Source organism: Phalacrocorax aristotelis, chromosome Z, assembly GCF_949628215.1.
Source record: "Phalacrocorax aristotelis chromosome Z, bGulAri2.1, whole genome shotgun sequence".
NCBI lineage: Eukaryota > Metazoa > Chordata > Aves > Suliformes > Phalacrocoracidae > Phalacrocorax > Phalacrocorax aristotelis.
Genome location: NC_134311.1, coordinates 43,483,219 through 43,503,583, shown reverse-complemented (window position 1 = coordinate 43,503,583; position 20,365 = coordinate 43,483,219). Strand labels below are relative to the sequence as shown.

General features: G+C 40.0%; 1 protein-coding gene across 1 annotated transcript in view; it reads right to left on the bottom strand.

The window, feature by feature from the left end:
* The window catches only part of RORB (RAR related orphan receptor B), a 146,228-nt gene extending 127,457 nt beyond the window's left edge, over positions 1-18,771 (bottom strand). Inside the window, exon 1 of the mRNA XM_075078909.1 lies at positions 18,334-18,771. Coding sequence (XP_074935010.1) covers positions 18,334-18,340 — 7 coding nt within the window. The 5' untranslated portion in view covers positions 18,341-18,771. The remainder of the gene's footprint in view (positions 1-18,333) is intronic.
* Between the last annotated feature and the right edge of the window lie 1,594 nt (positions 18,772-20,365).

Sequence of the window (20,365 nt, the reverse complement as noted above, 5' to 3'; positions counted from 1 at the left end):
TTAGTATGGTTCTGACATACAGGACTTTCACCATTCTCTACCTGGATTCCATGGGACAGAACACGTCTACTATATTATATTCTACACGTGTCCCATGACAATCCCACCAAGCCCCATCCAGTTTGCAAACTTAAAGAATTTAAGATATTATATATCATAGTGATGAAAAGACCAAGTAACAAATCATATTTCTAAACTGCATCTTCACTGTCCTATGAGAACACAGATGGTAAGCTTTCTTTGAGCAAAAACTCCATATTGTCCATGCTACGTTTATCTTGGGCCATACCTGAAAGCATCATTTTCTCAGCCTACTTAAGCCTGCCAAGGAGCAGCCTTCGGACTGCTTGCCACAGATAGCATTCCATAGTGACACCCACAGAATGATCCTGAGAAACACTTCTGTTTCTAGCACAGCTGGCTCCTTGCAAAATTAAACACCACTTCCCAAGGAGGATCATTCAGATAGACTTGAGCCACAGGCTGAAAGGTCTCCTCAAGAGATGGCTGAAATCGGGGCAAGGGCAAGAATAACACTGACTTCACATGAGGATTTCCCCTCTTCGAGATAATTTCTGTAGGCCAAAAATCAAGCCAGCAGTATCCATCTGATGGCCTTCACAGAACAATTGCACCAAAACATGAGCCATCAGATATTGTATCAACCTACAAAGAATATAGCAACTTTTTAGCATAGCTATTCCTCAGATCTGACCACATAACTTTGAAAAACATTTCCCTAGAACATCTAGCCTGGAGATGAACTAGACGTTAAACATACAGGCTGGGAACACTGCAATAGCCCTTAAGTTATAACAAGATTTTGCATGTAATGCTTTTGGCGGGGCTGTCCTGTGTTTTTTTTCATGCAGACTTAGTGTCTAGAAAAGAAACTTTCGTTTTTAAACTGGACTGAGGTGTGTTCATCTTCGATGACAGAGTTTTAAGATTAACTGCTGCAGACACAGAGATACAGTCGATTTAAGAATTTTCTTGTAGAGGCCACAGAGGAAGATGTTTATTTTGTTGCTGTCCATTTTTCATGAAAATGGCATCTCATGGTCTTGGTGCCTTCAGCCTCATTTCTCAATAAGTGCTGAATTTCATAGCATTACACAATATGCCAAGAACAGATTCCTTATCCAATGCTTTGAGCAGCTTTGGGGGGAAAAAACACCAAAACAGAGAAGTAGAGAAGTTTAAGGAGAAGCAGGTTTTTGTTTAGTGTTTTTGTTTAGTGGGTTTTTTTTTATGCATAGGAGCATGCTTTGCGTTTGGACAGAACTTGGTGAGAAAGGAAGACCCTGGACACCTTTATAATCAAACAAAAGACTTTGCAAAAAATCTCTACAGTTACGCTTTAGCAAATGAGATCTGCATGCCTGCAACAGAAATCAGAATACAAATTGTAATAAATTTCACTGCATTGGTGTGGAAAACCTTATAAAAGATACTGTGCTCTCTGTGCTTTTACTCTTTCTTTCTTTGGTAATAGCAGGAAAGTTCTATTTGTTGCCAGAATTTGATGAAAATACTACTGCAGCAACAGCAGAGCTGAGATCAGTGTAATTCTGAGAAGCAAGCTCTGCATTATCTTTGGTAGAAAGATGTATGTTAAGACAATGTTGAGGGATACAACACAAAATATTTTTAAACATAAATGATTACATTTACCTTTCCTTCCCACAAACATGATGTGCAAAAATGAATTACTTACATTTTGGTGAGGCAAGATAGCCACACGTCTACAAAAACGTTTCTTCAATCTCTGCTTTAAACCAAGATAGCAGAATTAACTTACATTTTAAAAAATTAAGTTATCCCAAAATCTGCTTTTGCCACTTCAGTTTTCCCAGCCATGAATCAACACACCAAGTCATAGTCCTCAAAACATTTCCTTTTCCTAGATATTTTGAGCTCCCAGCTAAGTCCTCAACGTGCCAAAATAGCCTTTCTTTTAAAATGGCACGGTAATGTGTTGATCCCAAAGCTTCTGGCTTAATCGCAGACTTTTTTTGCTTAAGATGTAGTATTTCCATGCAGATCCAAAACTGTTTCTGAAGATTTCTAGTATGCCTCCTTCTTTTGCAGAAAAGAACATTGGCACGGAATCTTTTCGAGAGATTCCTAATCACACTGCAGATTAAAAGGGGATTTTCTGTTGGTTCATGTTAAGTTGTTTTTCTCAACACACGACAGAGGGTATAAAATCTCTTCAGAAAATGAAGGAAACAAACATCACTGCAAACACTAGCTTCCTGTCCAAATTTATTTATACAAGAGAAAACAGAAATAGCTCAATTATTTGTTTAAATATTTTTCTAAGAAACCTGGCTTGAATTTATTACAGAAAACCTTAAGGAAGCAAGCTGTTGCACAGCACAGCTCTTGAAGTCTTTCCTTTCACTGCTGGAGCTGACCAGCTAAAGAAACCAGCTATATGTCCAGACCTTTAATTGAAACCTGCTACTGAGGGGAACTATACCATGCTATTGGCTGATGCAAATTGGGCAGCCTAGCAACAGCAGCAACAAGTTTCAGCAAGGCGATGTGACATAAACTGGCAATTGCCTCTGTGGGCACAAGTCTGTGGAAGTAGGATATTTACTAGCAAGTGCTCTTCAGAGAAGGAGCAGGAAGCCAGTTGAAATTAGATGATAAATAAAGTATAAATATGACTTCCTTAAAAGAATGTACTTTCAAATGCATACTTTTGAGCTGCCTCAAATCAGCTTTCCATATGTTGTTGACAAGTCTATGTTTTATTTATAAAATACTCTTTGAAGGAAATGTTCAAGTAAAATATGAACCTGCAGGACAACTGGATCAGCCATAAAACTACTGATAAAACCTCAAGTTAAATGAACTAATAGGTGATTTGTTTAATCTCTTCTCATTTTAACCAAAAATATATTTCTGCAGCTGTCTATAAGTCATCAAAGCAATGTTTGTGTGTTGATAACAAAATGGTAGATCAATACAAAGCAAATTTCCCTCACATCTGAATTTGTTTCATGTTGTACTTTTAAAATAGTGATACTTACAAGGCACTTCTGTAGGGTGGCAAAGCAGAGCTCTGATGTGACGACTCTATGGAAATGCGTTCTACTTAGTAAGATTCATGGGGTTACATGAACACAAAATACATGATGAATACATCCGTTCATGATGAAAATACAGACTTGTAAAAGACAGGAAAAAATTATCCAAAAACATCATGGTGGCACTAAATCCAGGGGGCCAAAGGTGACCTTCACAAAATTGTGTGCCAGAAGAAAGCAAACCCATTCCAAACTCTCAAAGAAAATTCACTGAACAAGGGAGTAAGAAATGTCACACATTGTTTTGAGACTCCTGAGAATGTTTTTGTAATGTTCACAGAACCAGAACCAATATATGCTTCTAATAGTATGACTTAAAAAAAATTATTTTCAGAAGGAAAATTATTTTTGATGCATTTCTGCTTGACTTTAATGGCTTCCTACTTGTTATTTAAAAGTAACGAAGCTACTGCTGTCCTACAACACACACTTATACTATCTCCTCATTATCACAGCTGAATAATGAAACAATGTGCATCTCTAAAGTTCAGCCCTTCAGCAGAAACTCCAAGTCAGCATTTCTAGGAGAATTTCTTTTAAAGGATTTGCAGAAGCAACCCACAAGCATCAATATTCGCGGTTGAAACTCACAGCTTTGTTCTTGTCTCTCTTGCTCACTCTGTCTCTTTCTGAATTTGCTATAAAAGCTAAATTAGGTCTCAGGGGCACTGCACCACTAAACAAAGATCTCTTCTAGCCCATTGTGATGGAAGCAAATGTACTCAGGAGGAAGATGTATTTAAAGGGGAGGCTAAAATATCTCCCTCCCCCAATTCTCTCATCTTTAACACAGATTTCTCTACCCTGCTTCACAAAATCACCCACACTCACTCATACACTCACCCCTCCTCCTTATAGCATTCTCTCTTTTTCAGAAATATAGCTAGCTGAATTTATGGAACTGGAATAAATATCTTTTTTGACATAACTTGCTAAGCTGTTCCAACATTTACATGATTCCTTCTACAGCCTCTTCATGGATACATACATTCAAAATAAGTATGAATACTTACTGTTTTCAGCATCAGGAAAACTATTTTAAGAGGATATATCCACAATCCAAGCAGCCTTATTATGACTCAATAACAAGCCAATTCTGCTCTCCCCGTGCTTTCCTGTCTACTGTTGCTAATAACAAAGCTCTAATATTTCCTCAACTTTTGCTTCATCACCACAGGATTTAAAGTTGCAGACACACTTATAATATGCCTCAGTATGAGGGATCACAGCTTTATCTGGGAGGGAAAATAAAAAAAACAAAAACAAAACCCAACTAAAACTGGTACTGCACAATATATTTCCTGTTCAGTTATGAAAACAAAAGAATGAAATATTTAAAAAGTTTAATATATTAAAAATACTGCAAAAACATAAAATCAAGGATATTGTATTCAGCTGACTAGTATACACCCACATGTTACTTGAAAATTGGCATTATGGATTTAAATGGAGACTAGTGATTACCACTTCCATTGGACACTGAGAAAATCTTGTTCACATATATTTTAAAAAAGAAATCAATATTCCTGTAAAATAAGTTTTCTGCTGGCAGACAGAAAAATACAGAATAATGTTTCAGAAAACTGATTTAATCCTGGACTCCCTGCAATGCTTAAGAACGACTCTATTTTTCAGCTCAGTTTTCTATCTCTGAAACCTTAGAAGTCTGGAATATGTCTGAATATGCTTAAATATTTTTGACAGAAAGGCCCGAGTAACTAGAAATGTCCTAAGATCACTTATGAAAAGCCCATAACAGAATAGAGACTGTCATGTTTGTATATTAGATTGCAAAGCTTATTGTAACACACGGGATTCTCTTTATTTGATAGAAAATTCTAATGCTCATGTCATTCCTGCTGTGCCCTTTTTGTATGCCTGGTCATTTTTTCAGAATTTTGATAAAATTTGTGAACTCTGTAGATGCAAACTCATATTCAGCATTTAACTGCATGAAGCAACTTAAGGTATTTTACACATTTGTTACATAATACAGTACTTTATTAACATATCTTACTTCAGAAGCAAACATCTCCTACCAAGTTAAATGATTTCAAATTAATGATAGACACAGAGGACTGTACACAGATTACAGGTGAAGATTCAACACCAGGTTGATAGTGACTGAGAAGAATAAAAATGCCGGGCACTTGGTGGCTTGCGTGAAGTAAACCGATGGTCTCAGTCCAGGCCTCAACAGACTTTGTTCATAAAAAAGGAAAACCAAAACCCACCACACAGTACTAATTGGCACCCCTGTTTGCAGTGTCAGCAAGCAAGGCCAAGGTTATAATGGCCACAGGAAAAGGGTCTTTCAAGGTCAGTGTTGAGGCACAATAAGGAAATTACATGGGAGAGACACAGCCCCAGTCCCATGGGCAGTTTGGCTCCTGGGACCTTTGTTAGTCTGCACCTAACAAAATCAGCCTGACACGGACTTCTGCACATCAGTCACCTCGCCCATGCAACTACTGCATGCCAAAAAAACCCTTTAAGAGCAGGTCTTAAATCTCTGCAGGGTAAAGAAGTGACACCAATCTGGCATCTTCTTCAAGTAAAGAATACATCACAGGTGAAGGCACTGCATAGCAAAACCCCTAGGAAAGTTCCAATTTAACTGATCTGACAAAATTCCATTGCACAAAAGCTTTCTGCTTTTCCTTATTGGATAAAGATGCTGACTGTATCTGCAATAGAAGTGGAGCTATTATCTCTCACATAGGTAGAAACAGTCACACAGGAGAAGAAAGTAAATAAACAATGTAACTTAAATACACTTTTTTTTGTTTTCTTGTACATGAATAGTTGATAAACATTACTACAGAAAGTGTTCATCAGTGTGCGTAACTATAGATTAGTCTGGTATGGACAATTGCAAACTCTTCTTCAACCTGCCTTTCCAATGAGTCTAATGAACAGCATGGAAGGATCATATTCCAGGTTCATCCTTCACACCCATTCAATGGCCTTCTTCCGAGTCTGCCAGTAAAAGTATACTTGTGACAGAAGCAGTTCACAAGATGAAGAACCACAAAGACTATAAGAATATGAAACGTACGGAGAAGCAACAAGTAACTGACAACCAGTGAAGGTGGCGATTTAAACTAATACAGCACAAAAAAAATCTAAAAGGTAATATGCAACTGCAATAAAAACCCAAACAATTAACATACATCAGAATGACTGGTTAGCTCTAAGAGCAAAATCTGATATCCAAAAAGGATTGGAAAAAGGCATACTATTTTCTCTTTACCCTCTTCATTATAAACCACAAAATACACAGATATGTAAGGTAAGTTTGTATGTGTGGATGTGAACACATCTCCTATTGGAAATGGATTTTTTTTAAGCTCACATAATAGAAAATCAATATTATTTAATTTTTAAGGAACTGTTCAACCATTCTATGCATAAATGTATTGAAATATCACCTATTCTCTCATGAAATATCTATAATACATGTAAAATATGAAAACTTTCTGGTTACCTTCCTGAGCAGTAAGTAAAATATTAATAGTTTAGTACTGCTTAAAATACCATAATAGGTAGCCTCTAGAGAGTGATCAGTAGTTTCACAGAAATAGGCCTACTCCTTAAATGAAAAATAATACCTAAACAATTTATATTAATCTTGACAGTAAACTAAAAGTTCATCCTTTGACTTGTTCCACAGTGAAGTATGTATCAAAAATGTTATTTTGGAGATTATGAAAAATCACAATATGCATTTAATAGCATTCATCTGCCTGAAATTATTTTATCCTGCTGCTCATTTCTGCCCAAAAGATAATGTAGGTTAACACTGGGTCAAAATATGATGCATTCCTAAACATTTCAGTAATAGCATAAAGATTTTCCTCTGAGACATATATCCTTCTAGCTCAACTGATCCTGAGAAAGGATGAAATAGATGTTAACAGATGACAGCTTGGCTCTCTGCCTGTTTTATGCTTAGGACTTACAGAAAACTACAGGGGGAGGTGGGAAAGCAGAGAATTAATGTAAGTGAACCTCCTATGCTAACAGAGTAGTTTTCCAAAAATTCAGATTTCTTTTTTCTTTGTGGTTATGGAGAGTTCTGTGTGTGATTGTTTGGTTCTGTAATAAGTTCTGTGGGGCTGCTGTGGAAGGAGAAATTCTTGAGGGTATATACATAAAAATCACCTTGGTCTTGGAGAAATGGAGAGCATCATAAGAACATTCTTTGTTTCTCTTTATCTTCTGAGCATGGAGGAAAGATCTAAAGGCATTATTTCTATCTTGCAAAAAAAAAAAAGTTTTGCTGCAATCAGGTAGGACATTATCTCTTCACTGCTACATATTTCCTCTCTCTCTAAAAGCCGATTACATGAATTCTATAAAACAGATCTTTTAAAAAAAGTAAAATCCAAAGATACAGGCAAATTCTTTTGCCAGGCAAGAGAAAGAGCAGGTGCTGGCAACCAAGCAGTACTAGGGAAACAGAGATTCATCTCTCAAGCACCTCTTCCATCTCCAAGGCTACAGGCATACAAATGTAATAGAGGTACATGATAGAGATGTAGCCTGGCCAAGATTTAACAAACTGTTTATTTCTTCTCTACAGCATAGCCCAAACAAAGATAAACCAAAAGGAACAAAAGGGTGAAAAGAACAAAACATCTTTCTGTAATACATGGGCATGTATGGTGTATGGTCTGATGAACCAATTACACATTTTCTAACAAGTGAATGAAGTTTAGTGTCATGGACTTTTCTGAGTGTACTGCTTTCTAATGAAAGTGGCTTAAAAATATAGAGGAAGAATGGGGGACAGAAAAATAACAGAAAGATAGAAAAGAAACCTGATTTGACTTGATCCACAGTTTAAAAAGATCAGGTTTAAATGTAGTTTGCAAATGACATTTTAATTTTGTAAATTACTAACTTGGCTGAAGTGCAGCGAATGCCAAGCTTGTACAGACAGCTTACATAACTGTATATGTGATGTTCCAACTTGCAGCACTCCTGAGCAGCGGAGCTCTGGATATACATAGTGAAATGAATGTCTAACGTTAGTATTCAGCTGAATACGAAATAGTATGAAATCCCATTACCAATAAATCTACATGCAACACCAAGTAATAGAAAGTAGCACAATGAATACATTTGTATTGTACATTCATTCTTTTCCTTATTTCACTCCTTTTTTCTATTACTTCCACTTCTCTATTTCTTATTTCTAGCAGCGTGGCCACTGCAGTTAACTCTGCCTGCAATGAGCGGAAATTGAAAAGTCCAGCACTTTGTGGTACAGTACTGCTCACGTCAAAAAACCCTTTAATCTCTTCACTTTTCCATTTTATGTTCTGTCATTTTCCTTTACATTTCTACCTACATCTTCCACCTCACTCACTCTCTTGCAAAACAGCACCCTTTCTATTGAGTTTGTTGTTTATCTAAATTCACCATCCTTTCTTCCTCCCCATTTTCTCTTGCATCTGCTCAAATTCCCTGTTGAAAGCATACATTTCTCTCCTTCAGTTTTATGATGCAACTGGTACAATCTTTTTCTCCTAAATTCTGTTGAAGCTGGAAAATGTTGAAGCTGCAAAAGGTCTTATTTAGTGTCCTGTCCTTCATGGCACTCCCATTAGAGTTTATGGCAACTGCTGATTTTGAACACACCTTAGTAAACAGTCTTTACAAAAATAAATACTGGTGTTTTGGCAAACTGAAATCAATAAGTGAAAAAAGCAGCTTCTGCATAGGGAGCTGTATTAAGACAGTGCAAGTTCACTGCCCACTTACCTGCTGAACTCAAAGTGATAGTATTATTTAGCCCTCACACCTTCTGAAAATCAGTAAACTGTGAACAACCAATGAGCCATATTGTACCATTAGTTTTACAGTAAAATGTTCCAGCCAAGTCTATAGGGAATTCTGTTTCAAAATTAAATATACAGCTTTGATCAACCACAGCTCTGCAGACAGATTTCACTCAGCTGATGTAATATACTGCAACATACATTTGCTTCAAATACTGACACATATCAACAGTTTCTCCAGAAATCTTTATGTGATAACTGTTGCTTCTCAAAATGTCAGAGTAGTTATTGCATACAAACTTTTCTGTAATTTCTTTTTTTCTTTTTAATAATACATTAATTATGAATTAAATTATGGCTAAATAATGGTAGTTACTAGATACTTTTGAAGTCTCAGCTTTAATATTGCAACAGCTGCCATAATACTGGTAATGCCTTTAATCTTGACCAGTTCAGAATAAGGAATTTACTGTCATAAGCATGTAGAACTGCTCTGCAAATTGTAGTGGAACATGGTGTTGACATTCTTTAAGTGGTGAAACAATTTGTAGTTAGAGTTATTCTCAATGGGTGTTAATCAACTATACTTTGCCTCTGTTGACATTGTTTTAATCTTCCTCCTTATTCCTACTTAATTTGAGAGATTAATATAATCTGAATTTTCCAAAATTGGCTATGGCTAAGATGAAACTAGTATGGGTTAACAACTGTGATTCCTCAATAAAGCACATCCTATTCAAATAAATGAAAACTGTTTTATCTATGTGTGGCTGTAGGTCATACTATTTAATACTTGTGATTTTACATATAAATTTAGATTTAGAACATGTAGATTTTTGAATGAGAAAACTTAGTATGTGTTGTTATTTTTTTACTTTTTCCAAAATAAAGCAACATTAATTTTAAATGCAAACCTCCCACTATTATAGTTGGCACGTCTAAAAGATTACTGGTGCAGCACTGCTTACATACTATCTCTAGTGTGATATCTATTACAGGTTTCCATGTTAAAAAAACAGTTAAGCTGATATTCGTGTTTCATTTCCATTTCTATATGTACTGGTATAGAGAGAATGGCTTGTGTCATTACAAGGAGGTCTGGTTGCTGACAGATACTAGTAATAATTAGTACTTACATAATTTTCACAGATGCACTGAAAGAAAACAATGAGAGTTTTAATACAAATTCCCAAACAAACCAAAATAATCTCTGCTTGGCCATCAGTGGCACCTTCTCCAAAAGAAAAGTTTCTCCTCTTCACAAAGATGAAATCACCAAATGGCACTGTGTCTTATAAATACATTTCTTCTCTAATGCCATTACTTCTCTGTGCCACTAGATTGTGCTGCATTTGTTCATATTTGTGCTCCCATCACATTTGAATATCTGGCCTCAGTTCCCATGCATGGTCTCTCCTTTCTTTCAGTTCATTCCAATTAAATACTAAATACAGTGCATTGTACAAATATTGCACAAAATCCCCCAAACAATGTGCATTGAAGTAAGCAATGCTTTTCATAGCTAGTTTGCCACTTCATTCTTCTTCCAGACAAACAAATATAAAAAGAGACAATAGAGCACCTGTTTCACTACTTAGTCAGGACATGAAATATAACATTAACATTCATTTTCCATCTTGTTTTGAAAAGCAAAATTAGTGCTGCACTGTGGAAGTGTACAAGCAATCAAGGAAAATGTGCTAGCAGCGTAGTGTTAGGTTTTCCAAAAAGCACTCCTGTGGCAGGCTCTTAAATCAGAAAGTTAACTGGCAGCAGTTTATCCACACCTAGTAAAATCAGACCTATTTTTAAAGAAGGAAACAGAAGACGACACACGTTAATGTCTCTAAACAACATTTTTAGTGAAAATATTATCCTTAATTTTGTTAAACTCAGTTTTACACAGTTCACATATAGTAAATTTGCTAAGCTGTCCACCTCCAAAAAAGATTCCCATTTCCAATAAATCTTTTGGAAAATGGTCTGCTCCAAATTTTTCACTCTGCTAGCTAACAAATAGAAACATGGCATCAACTCCAGGACTGGGTCTATTGTTTCCAAACATCTTTCAAACAAGTGTAAGCATTCAATGTGTAATGCACACTAAATCTAACCTCCCAAATGATCAAATTGCATGAAGTATATCACACTTTACCTCCTGTTGTAGTGGGAATGGTAATTTAAGAGTTGCTTATTTATAAACAGCCTTTGCTTCACTTTTTACAATTGAAATTTATTTTAGGGGAACCATAATTTCATCTGAGACCAACAACCTGCTCCAAAACATAATATGCTACCCTCTTGACAGCTCATTATTTTGACAGTAGACTGAACTGCAATTTAAGAACTTCATCTTCTTTTGATCTAGCTTTTCTCCCCCCATGAACACCTTCACTCAAAAGAACTCATAATGCATATTACTTGTGAGAGTACAGACATTTTTAGTCTAAAGGATTGCTTCAGAGAGTGAAAAAATTAAATGCAATGGGAATGCATGTCTTGTTCGGAAACATTACTCTGAAGGATAAAGTTACTTAAGGCTACTGTGGATTAATGAAGGAGTAATACAAGATCTTAAAAAGAATAATTTTGATGTGAAAGGTATTTGTTGTGTTCAGGAAATCTTGTAAGTGACCATGGAAAATTAGAAGGAAAGAGTTAACTGTGAGACCACCTCAAGACCATCTACAAGCAGATGGAATGCTTTAAATACTGAATTTGTAATAATTGTCAAAATTACTCTTAAAATTATGCTACTTTTTAGGCATGCTAAAGTGTTTATTACCCTGTGTAGCGTATTCATGCCTAAATACATTACAAATGTATATATTTTCTTAATCTGTACTTAAAGATTGATTTGGCCACTATTTACCAGCAGCAACACAGCAATCAGCATAAGCATAACAATTAAATAAAGTAATATATTGATTATTGGCAGAAGAACAATGTTTTTGAATACTTTGTATACCTCAGAATTAGGTGAGAAAACAAGTAGCATATTTACCGACATCTCTTTCCAGCAAATATGAATCTCCAGCCAAGCCAACTGCTACATTCAAGCACCAAATAATGGTAGGCAGTTAGGAGCAGAAGGTGATTTTATTGAAATTTCAGGGCAAGAAGATTTTTAACATGGCGTGCTACTTACATTGATTCTCTGTAAGCCTTTATAATCTTTCATGTTTCTTACAGTCCCAAGTCAATGGGTTTCAAAGGGACACAACAAACAGCCACAAATTCAGTTTACCTTATTTATGTGAGAAGTCCCGTCAAATCTAACTGAACAATTCATATAAATAAGGCCCATGATAACAGGAAGACTCTCTCAAAACAAGTTTGTCTTTCAAGAAAGGACAATTACTTGATGTTTACTCTTTAATGAGTATGTGGTTTTAAATGTCCATGATCCGATTCCAGATAAACATATGATTTTTAAAATTTATTGCATTTTTGTGCAGCAATAAAATCAGTCTTCCTTAAAAATTGTGTGAAAACATTGTAATTGACGATTTATCAAAATAATTAATCATTAACAGCATAATAACAACATTTATGTCAAACTAAATTAGTCTATATACTTGTAGCAGAGGCAGAAACAGCTGTCATTCCGTTTGCATAAATTTCCAGCAGAATGTGTCTGGCAAAGTTAAGCGTGAGCATTTCTATTTTATAAAAAATAGTTCCAAGACACCAAAAATAGAAAGGGCCAAATGTCACATCAATACGACCACTCAAGTGAGTAAGCGTTGTTCAGTCAAACAAGGACCAGGTCATCATGGCTGTATTCTATTCTCAAACCTGTGCATAAATCAGAGTTTCTAATATGCTCATGAAAGCAATATTAGAAACAAAAAGGAAAACAGCACAATCCAAAAGGCACCTTCTGTCTGCCACTCTCAGTGACACCGTGTGATGTCTTATTCTCAAAGCTGCACTGCAGACTTTGCCCAGACTGCATACAGAATTGGAAGGAACAACACCACTGAACTTTATAAACACGAAGCACAAAGAACAACATTTTGACATCTATAGTTTGTCTATGAAAGTCATTATGGAAAGACCCAACTGTGCTAAATGCTCAAAGCTGTTAAAATTGCTCTATAAAGAAACTGATTTTAAATTCAAATGTATCAGGTCTCTTAAAATTTACACTTCAGTTAAAGCGGGTTTAACAGGTTTATTACTAAGCTCAACAGCAAGTGATCTAGGACAGCATCTTAGAAATGTAAAACAACGCGTAAGCACTAATGCACTACTGTTAACTCATGATTGTGTAGTAATGCTCAAAGTTTCTTTTTTATTTTTCTTTTTAATAATTTCTTTTTTGTTCTATGTAAGTACAACTGCTTATTTATACAAATGTTATATTTAGCCCTATTTACCATAAATGTCGTTATAACACCTGTGGTTTTTCTCATTAAGTGCTCAACAGATAGGGTCGCAGGTTGAAAGGGCAGCATATGGACTATGAAAGGGCTAGTTAACATAACCCATTATACTGGTGCACTGGTAAAGCTCATTTCTATTCATCTGATGATTAGTTCAATCAATATTTACCCCTGTGTGCAGGGGTAAATTTCATAGCACAGACCTTGATTTTTGTGAATTCATTGCATTGCTTGAGAGGAAGGAAAATGATTTCTTGGATAACTTGGGAATCTTTCACTCCTTTGATTTTGTTTTCTTGTATTAGGTAACCAGTCTCCACTCTATGGCAGATCCTAGTTCCTGGAACTGTTTAATAACACAGATTACTGTTGAAGGTATACTTCATCCATACATTTCTTAATAGGCACATTCAATATCATGTATAGCAGTACCCATGACTGCACCCTCAGGACTTTATACTAGTTAGCACACGTACATTTTAAACAGGAATTCTGACTTCCAGTTTACTCAGAACATAGTTTTTTTTCTCCTGGTATATCTTCCCCCAAAATCCTGATACAGTTTTTAACCACAAAACACAAATTAAATTATGTCTACTTGCAATCATGACTATATTGTCAACTGAGTAAACCATACAAACTTATTGCTTCTCTCTGTATTTTTAAAAGGCCAATAGTCAATAGCAGACATTTTCCATACCACAAGAGAGATTTTTTCCAGCTAATGCACATGATATTTTCATATTTTTTAAATTAACTGTCAAATTACAGGTCACCAGTCCTCTACCCATGAAAAAAAGTTTTTTTCATTAAAAAAAATAAACCCCACCTCTTTTCTACGGTAAAAATTCCAATGATATTAGAACAGATAGTTTTCTATTGATGAACTTTCATTATGTACTCCCCCGCTGCCCCCAGCACTGTGCAATAATAAAACAATTAAAGATAAATGCAAGATACCCTTTGGAATGTAAACATGGTGCAATTCAAAGTAAAAGTACTGCAGAGGTACAAATAGGCTCTCATGGTTCAGGTTTGACTTCTGTTCATTCTAGAGTGGCATCACACTATATTAACTATACACAGTTGTATTTTTTATTATGTAACACAGTAGTAGTTTATTACTCATTCATGATTTCCTAATAATTTACTGATATTTATTAAAATTTGACCTGCAAAGGCCTAACACCTGAAAATTGTATTCCATTGCATATCAAGGAGCCTCAGTAAAGTCTAATAACATTATTCAGGTAGGTAGCAGCTGGATGCACCACGCTGTGATGACAAATAGGTTTTGCTGTGGCAGGGTAGGATCCTAAATCTGTCAAAATTAGTATTGCTTCTCTCTTACCACCTTTGTTTTAAATAGGCAGTTTGTTCATTGACATATTAATGTTACATATTCCAAATTTAGTCATATTTATTCTTCCTGGAATAACTTGTGAAATAAGTTTCCTTTGCTTTAGTGAGTGCATAAAGATTTGCTGCACTCATCTATTAAATTAAGGAGAGCTTTCTCGGTTATCCAGACTATTTGTATATGTTACTTAATAAGCTCTCTCAGCAATACTGCAGAGAGGATTTGTTTCATTCACACTCTCCTAATTGCTTACAAATATTTAAGTGATGCTAAGAAAACAGAATAACTATGTAACATTATGTAATATGTATCATTGCTAGGTCACCAACAGGAGAAAACTACACAGCAAAATTTGCTCAAATACCTTGGCTTCAGGCTTTTCGGGTGTCCTTTTCCTTTAAAACACGAAAGATAGAGCTTTTTCCCTACAGAAAGATTAAATATTACTTTTTCAATAAAAGGCATACTCTGTATGACTTCTTTAATGTCAATTCCACAACTGAAATAATTGTTATCATAAACTTGGCTTTTGTGTGTGTACAGGTAGCATGTGCCCAGAGTAAAATTAGGTGTTTTGACAGTGGGTTTTTTGCCTCTTTGTAATTTTTTATGTTTGCGTATCAGCTGTGTTATATACAGAATTCACTAACTTGTAACAGCTTTAAACTTTACAAATCAGTTTAACAAAGATGAAATCCCAAGATTAAAAAAAGTTGTTTTCTTATTAGTAGTAGCACAATAATTTTAGTGCTTTTTCAGTCCTCTTTTTCTAAAAAGTATACAGAAGTACACCTTCTATGTTCTTCATACCCTCACAAGATGTTGGCAGGAGTGGGACAGGTGGAAGGAAGACTGTGATGAATGCTCCTTGTAAATATCATTTTTATACCTATGTACACCTCTATAAAATACAGGTATAAAAGTCATCGACTGACACAACTTCCACTCCCAGTTCAGAGGAAAATACCTGGACCTACCATGACAATAAGAACACCAAAAGCACAAATGCTCAGCCTGTTGTTCTGCTGTAGGTCAGCATGGCTATACGTATCCTCAAAGGGATTTAAACCACGAATTGAAGTACAGGGAATTATTGTTTTGGACAGGACATGACCAATGACCACAATGCAGTCGCATGACAGCTGAGGTGTGCCCCAAAGATGTGTGCTTCCCCTGGATGGGATGACTGACAGCCCCTGTGACTGCCTAGTGCTTCAGGATGCAGCAGGTAGTAACACAGGCTGGATATTTTCAGAAGCTCTGTCTCCAATTTGGGGCAGGTGAGCAACCACAGCAACCCCTGCACGTTCCAGGCACGTTGGGCAGCACATCAACTGTAGTTGATCAGCTGTGCAGCACATCAACTGCAGCTTGGAAGTATCACAGCTTAGCTGGGAAAGTTTGGGGGAAGAGCTCACGTGTACAAGAGAGAGCTTCTTCCTCCAAATCCAACAGTGAACATAACATAGTGGAAAACAACTATACCTTCACAAGAGGGCTTACAGCTCTCTAAAAGCATTAATTCATGGAAGCTTACAATTTGTTAATTGTGATATACCTTTATTTCCTGTATTAGGAAAGCCACAACTGCAATGGACAGGTGCTTTATTAGCATACAATGCTCTTGTCCATTTGAGGGGGTGCCAAGCGCTGCTCTTGTCTCACTGTACGCCTGATGCGAAGCATCAGTTCGGTCACCTCTTGCGCATGAGTTTTGCGCAAGGATGAAAGTTGCCTGTTTGTTGTTTTTCTCCTCCCTCCATTCCAGCCCTCCCCCCTCCCCCCCAATTCCCTATTGAGGGAAATATAATGCAAATATAAACTTGCATTCTAGGGGCAGAGCAGCACCTCTTCACGGACAGTACCTGGTAGCACAGCTGAAGGGACGCCAGAGGCAGCTGCGGAGCAGGGGCACACCCCGCAAGCGGTGCCACCAGGTGTGCGGAGCAATCGGCCGCCCTCTCCCTGCTCAGGACCTTGTTTTAAAGGAAAGGGTCAGAGGAGAGGGACGACCTTTCACTTCGCGGGTGTCAAGGGGGGCTCCTGCGCCCCGCGGCAGCGCCGGTCGCCCCGAGGCGGGGGAGAAGTGTGGGCGGCTGTGCCTCGGGCGGACACAAAAATGCCCGGAAAAAAGGAGGGGGGGCTTTTGCTCAGGGGACACTGACAGGCACGTTTCGAATATAAACTCCGAGCGACGGATTGGCTCGCACTGGCGGCGCTCAGGCGGGATTAAAAAAAACAAAAAACAACAACAAAACAAAACCACAAAGCTGCAACAGGGGCCGCTTTACAGAATAGAAAGTTTTCTCTCCGTTTCCTGTTGCTCTTATAAAAGACAAATACTGTTAAGCAAGTTCTTGCCAGATGCCCCAAAGCGAGCACCCTATCTTCTAAGATCGCAGGGGGAAAGTGGTTTTTTTCGTTTCTCTGTGCAAATGTCAAAGTTACAATTCCTTTAAAGAAAATTATACACGTGTGATTTGTTAGTGCTTGTAGTACACGCAGCTACAGGAGCTGATATCCCGCAAGAGGAAATCCTAGCGTGTGCGTCCTATTCATTAAAGCAAACAGGAGGCTGAAGAAATTTGCACGTGATCTCGCTGCCAACCCCCAGCATGTTCTTCTCCTTCTAAGCCCTTCTCCTCCATACAACGAAAGACTACTTTTTGCCCCTTTACCACGCCGTGGGGTGAGGCAAGCAACCTGGTTTAAGAACTGGGCGATAAAGGGGAGTGTGGAAGATGAGGGGCGGAAGAGGTGCGCAACCCCCACTGGTGCCCGGGGCAGGTTGTGGTTTTTCTCGTCCCGGTGCCGGTGCTCGCCTAGCCCAGGAAAGGGGCCCAGCGGTGTCTGGCCCTGGGACACGCGGAAACAACGCGTTCCCACGTCTCCCGCACCCGTCCGCACCCATTGAGGTGCCCGGCGTGCCAGCCACAGCACACAGCCCCTCTCCAGCCCCAGCGGTACCCCCAGGGCAAGCACCCCGGCAGCTCTCCCTGTCGGTGGGGATCCTCTGTGCTCTCCTGCCGGACCCTCACCGGGTGGGGCTGCAAGCCCTGAGGGACGCTCTGGCTGCCGTTCAAGATAGGGCTGCGCAGGGGGCACTGGCTCGGTGGGCCGCAGAAGAAAGCTGCGGGCACTGGGAGCGGGGTCCGGGGCAGCGCAAACGTATCCATGCCATTAGCCCCAGGGGAAGGGGGGCCCTCAGGCAACACCCCGGCTAGGTAACAGGGTGAAGCCCACGAAAGAGTCTGATAACAACTTTTGGGGATGGAAGGGGGAGACCCTCCCCACACTAGCAGCTACCCGGCACCGAGAGACAGGCGGGCCCCGCAGTACGGCCCACCTGCCGGGGGTAAGCGCGCCCCGTGGACAGTTGCGGGTGGGGACTTAACGACATAGCGCCAACCCCTTGTCCCTTCCCTCCCACTCTGACCGCTGCGGCACAGGGCGACCCCGGGCTTTCTGGCAGAGGTGTGTGGGGGAGGGTGCGCGTGTCCTCCCCCTGCCGCGGAGGGCACTTCGGGTTGGGTCCCGGCCCCCGCGGGTGCGGGGAACACACCGCGAGCAGCCACGCCGGCAGGCGGGCACGACCCCTCAACTTTCTCCCCCGGACCCTATCCGCCGTTATGAAACCTCCTCCCCGGCCCCTTCGCCACCAGTTTTCCCAGAAAAGAGCCGCCCCCCGGCCCGCTTACCTCGCATGGTGTTGGCTCCCCGCAGTCATGAAGCTGGGAGCCCAAGAACCGCACCGCGAAAATCCCGTCTCAGCACCCGCGGAGGCGGCAGCCGCCGAAGCTCTGCTCCGCCGGGAAAACCATACCTCCGAGGCGGTTCCGCGAGGCGCGGCTCCGCGGGCTGCCCGCCGCCAGGCCCGCTCCTCCCCGGCGGCCGCTCCGCCCCGCCCGCTACCGCGGAGCGCCTGCGGGGGTCGCCTGGGCCGCGGAGCGGCGGCGGCTGCTGGCTAGAGGCGAAGCAGGGGACGGGGAAGGAAAGGTGTTACGTTAGAAAAAACAGGAAAAACACGCGGAGGAAGAAGAGAGAGGTGGGGAGCTGCGTGGATGGCAGAGCATGTGCGCTTTTACATGACACCGTCGCCCCTCAGCAGCTCCCCGGTGCGGACTCCTACTGCGCAGCCACAGGGACAAGGAGCAGGAGTGAGACCCAGGGAGAAAGCGGCAAAGAGGCTTATAGCGGGGGGCGGGCGGTGCCGCCGGCACGGCTCCGCCCGCTGTCAGCGCCGCCGCCAATCGCCGCCTGCCCGGCACCGCGGCCGCGGGCGGCACCGCCCGCCGCCACCCCCGGCCCGGCCCCGCCACCATCCCGGCCCCACCGGCACCCCCGGCCCCCGCCGTGCGGGGGACCCGCGGCTCCGCGGTGGGGGGCTCCTCTCCAACTTGCGCCGGCTGTTCCGGCAACTTTTGCTCCTCTTGGGAGCGCCTGGGTGCCGGCGGGTCCTGCCCGGCTGAGTGTGGTGGTACAGAAATGAGTCTTGTCTGCAGATCTCTGGAGCTTGTGGAGAAAGGTAACAGGCGCAGAGAATCCCCTCGGGTGCCTTAATGTTTTTGATTGTTTGTTTGTTTTTGGGGGGTGGGTGTGTCTCTGGGGAGGAAGATCAAAGCGCTCACCCCGCTGTGATTGTCACTGGGGGACTACATTTTCTGCAAGAATGGGAAAGTTTGGTGGTGAGTCATTTTCTCACTAAAAAGCGAATCTGGACGTCGAAAGCAGTTTGTTTTCCTTGTGTAAGACTAGCAGACTGCTCTGCAGAAACGGGTTCGTTCTGCGGGCAGCAGGATTTTTCCTGCCTTGTAACTCCCCTTCCGAATTAACCAATGTTTTTTGCTCGTTAAAAAAAAAAAAAAAGAAAAAAAAAGAAAAAAAAAAGACTGCGGGATCTTCTCGATGTTTTGGTTTGGTTTTGCTTTTGTTGTGGGTGTTTGGTTTTTTTTCATTAGGTTTTGTTGTTCTTCCCCCACCCCCCCACCCCCAATTGTAAATCATAGCACACAAACACAAGGCATCTCACTCGGTCATCCTGGAAACAACTGCCTGGTACAAAGGATCACAGTCCCTAACACCAAGCCTAAAACGAACAAGGAAAACGCTGATCTATTTGAAGTAGATCCATACAAAATTATTAATATCGACCTCAAAATTCAAAATAGGATAAATTTTGAAGAGAGATACTTTTAAGTTAAAAATGGACCTGAGAAAGTGGATTTATTCTGTCCTACATGAATAGGTGAAGTTCTATTAGATCTGTTATGCAAGAGACCATAGGTATGATCTCTTTTGCTCTGAAAAAGCTAAGAATTGATTTAAGAAAGTGACAAAGTGAAGTTTCCACACTTGGTGCAAACTGGCAAAGCTTTACTCCTGGGAAACAAAGCGACAGGTTTACAGAAAGCAGTTATTGTGGTTAGCCTCTTTCAAAACACCTGTTTGAAACTGAGAAAGACATGAAGAATCAGCTCTGCCAATACTGAAAACGTTTAGATTTACCTGAGCATGGTGAATTTTAGCTGCATTGACTGTGGTGAAGACAGAGTCTGTTAAAAACAAAATAAATAAAAAAAAGAGCTGAATTTCTAAGATATTAATTGGTTTTTATATTCTTGCAATTATATACTGCATGCAAAGTTGTTAATGCTCATTTAGGGCATTTTCTTAGGATCCCATTCAGAAACTCTTACCAGTTGTTTAATTTTCACTCCACTTGCATCAGTG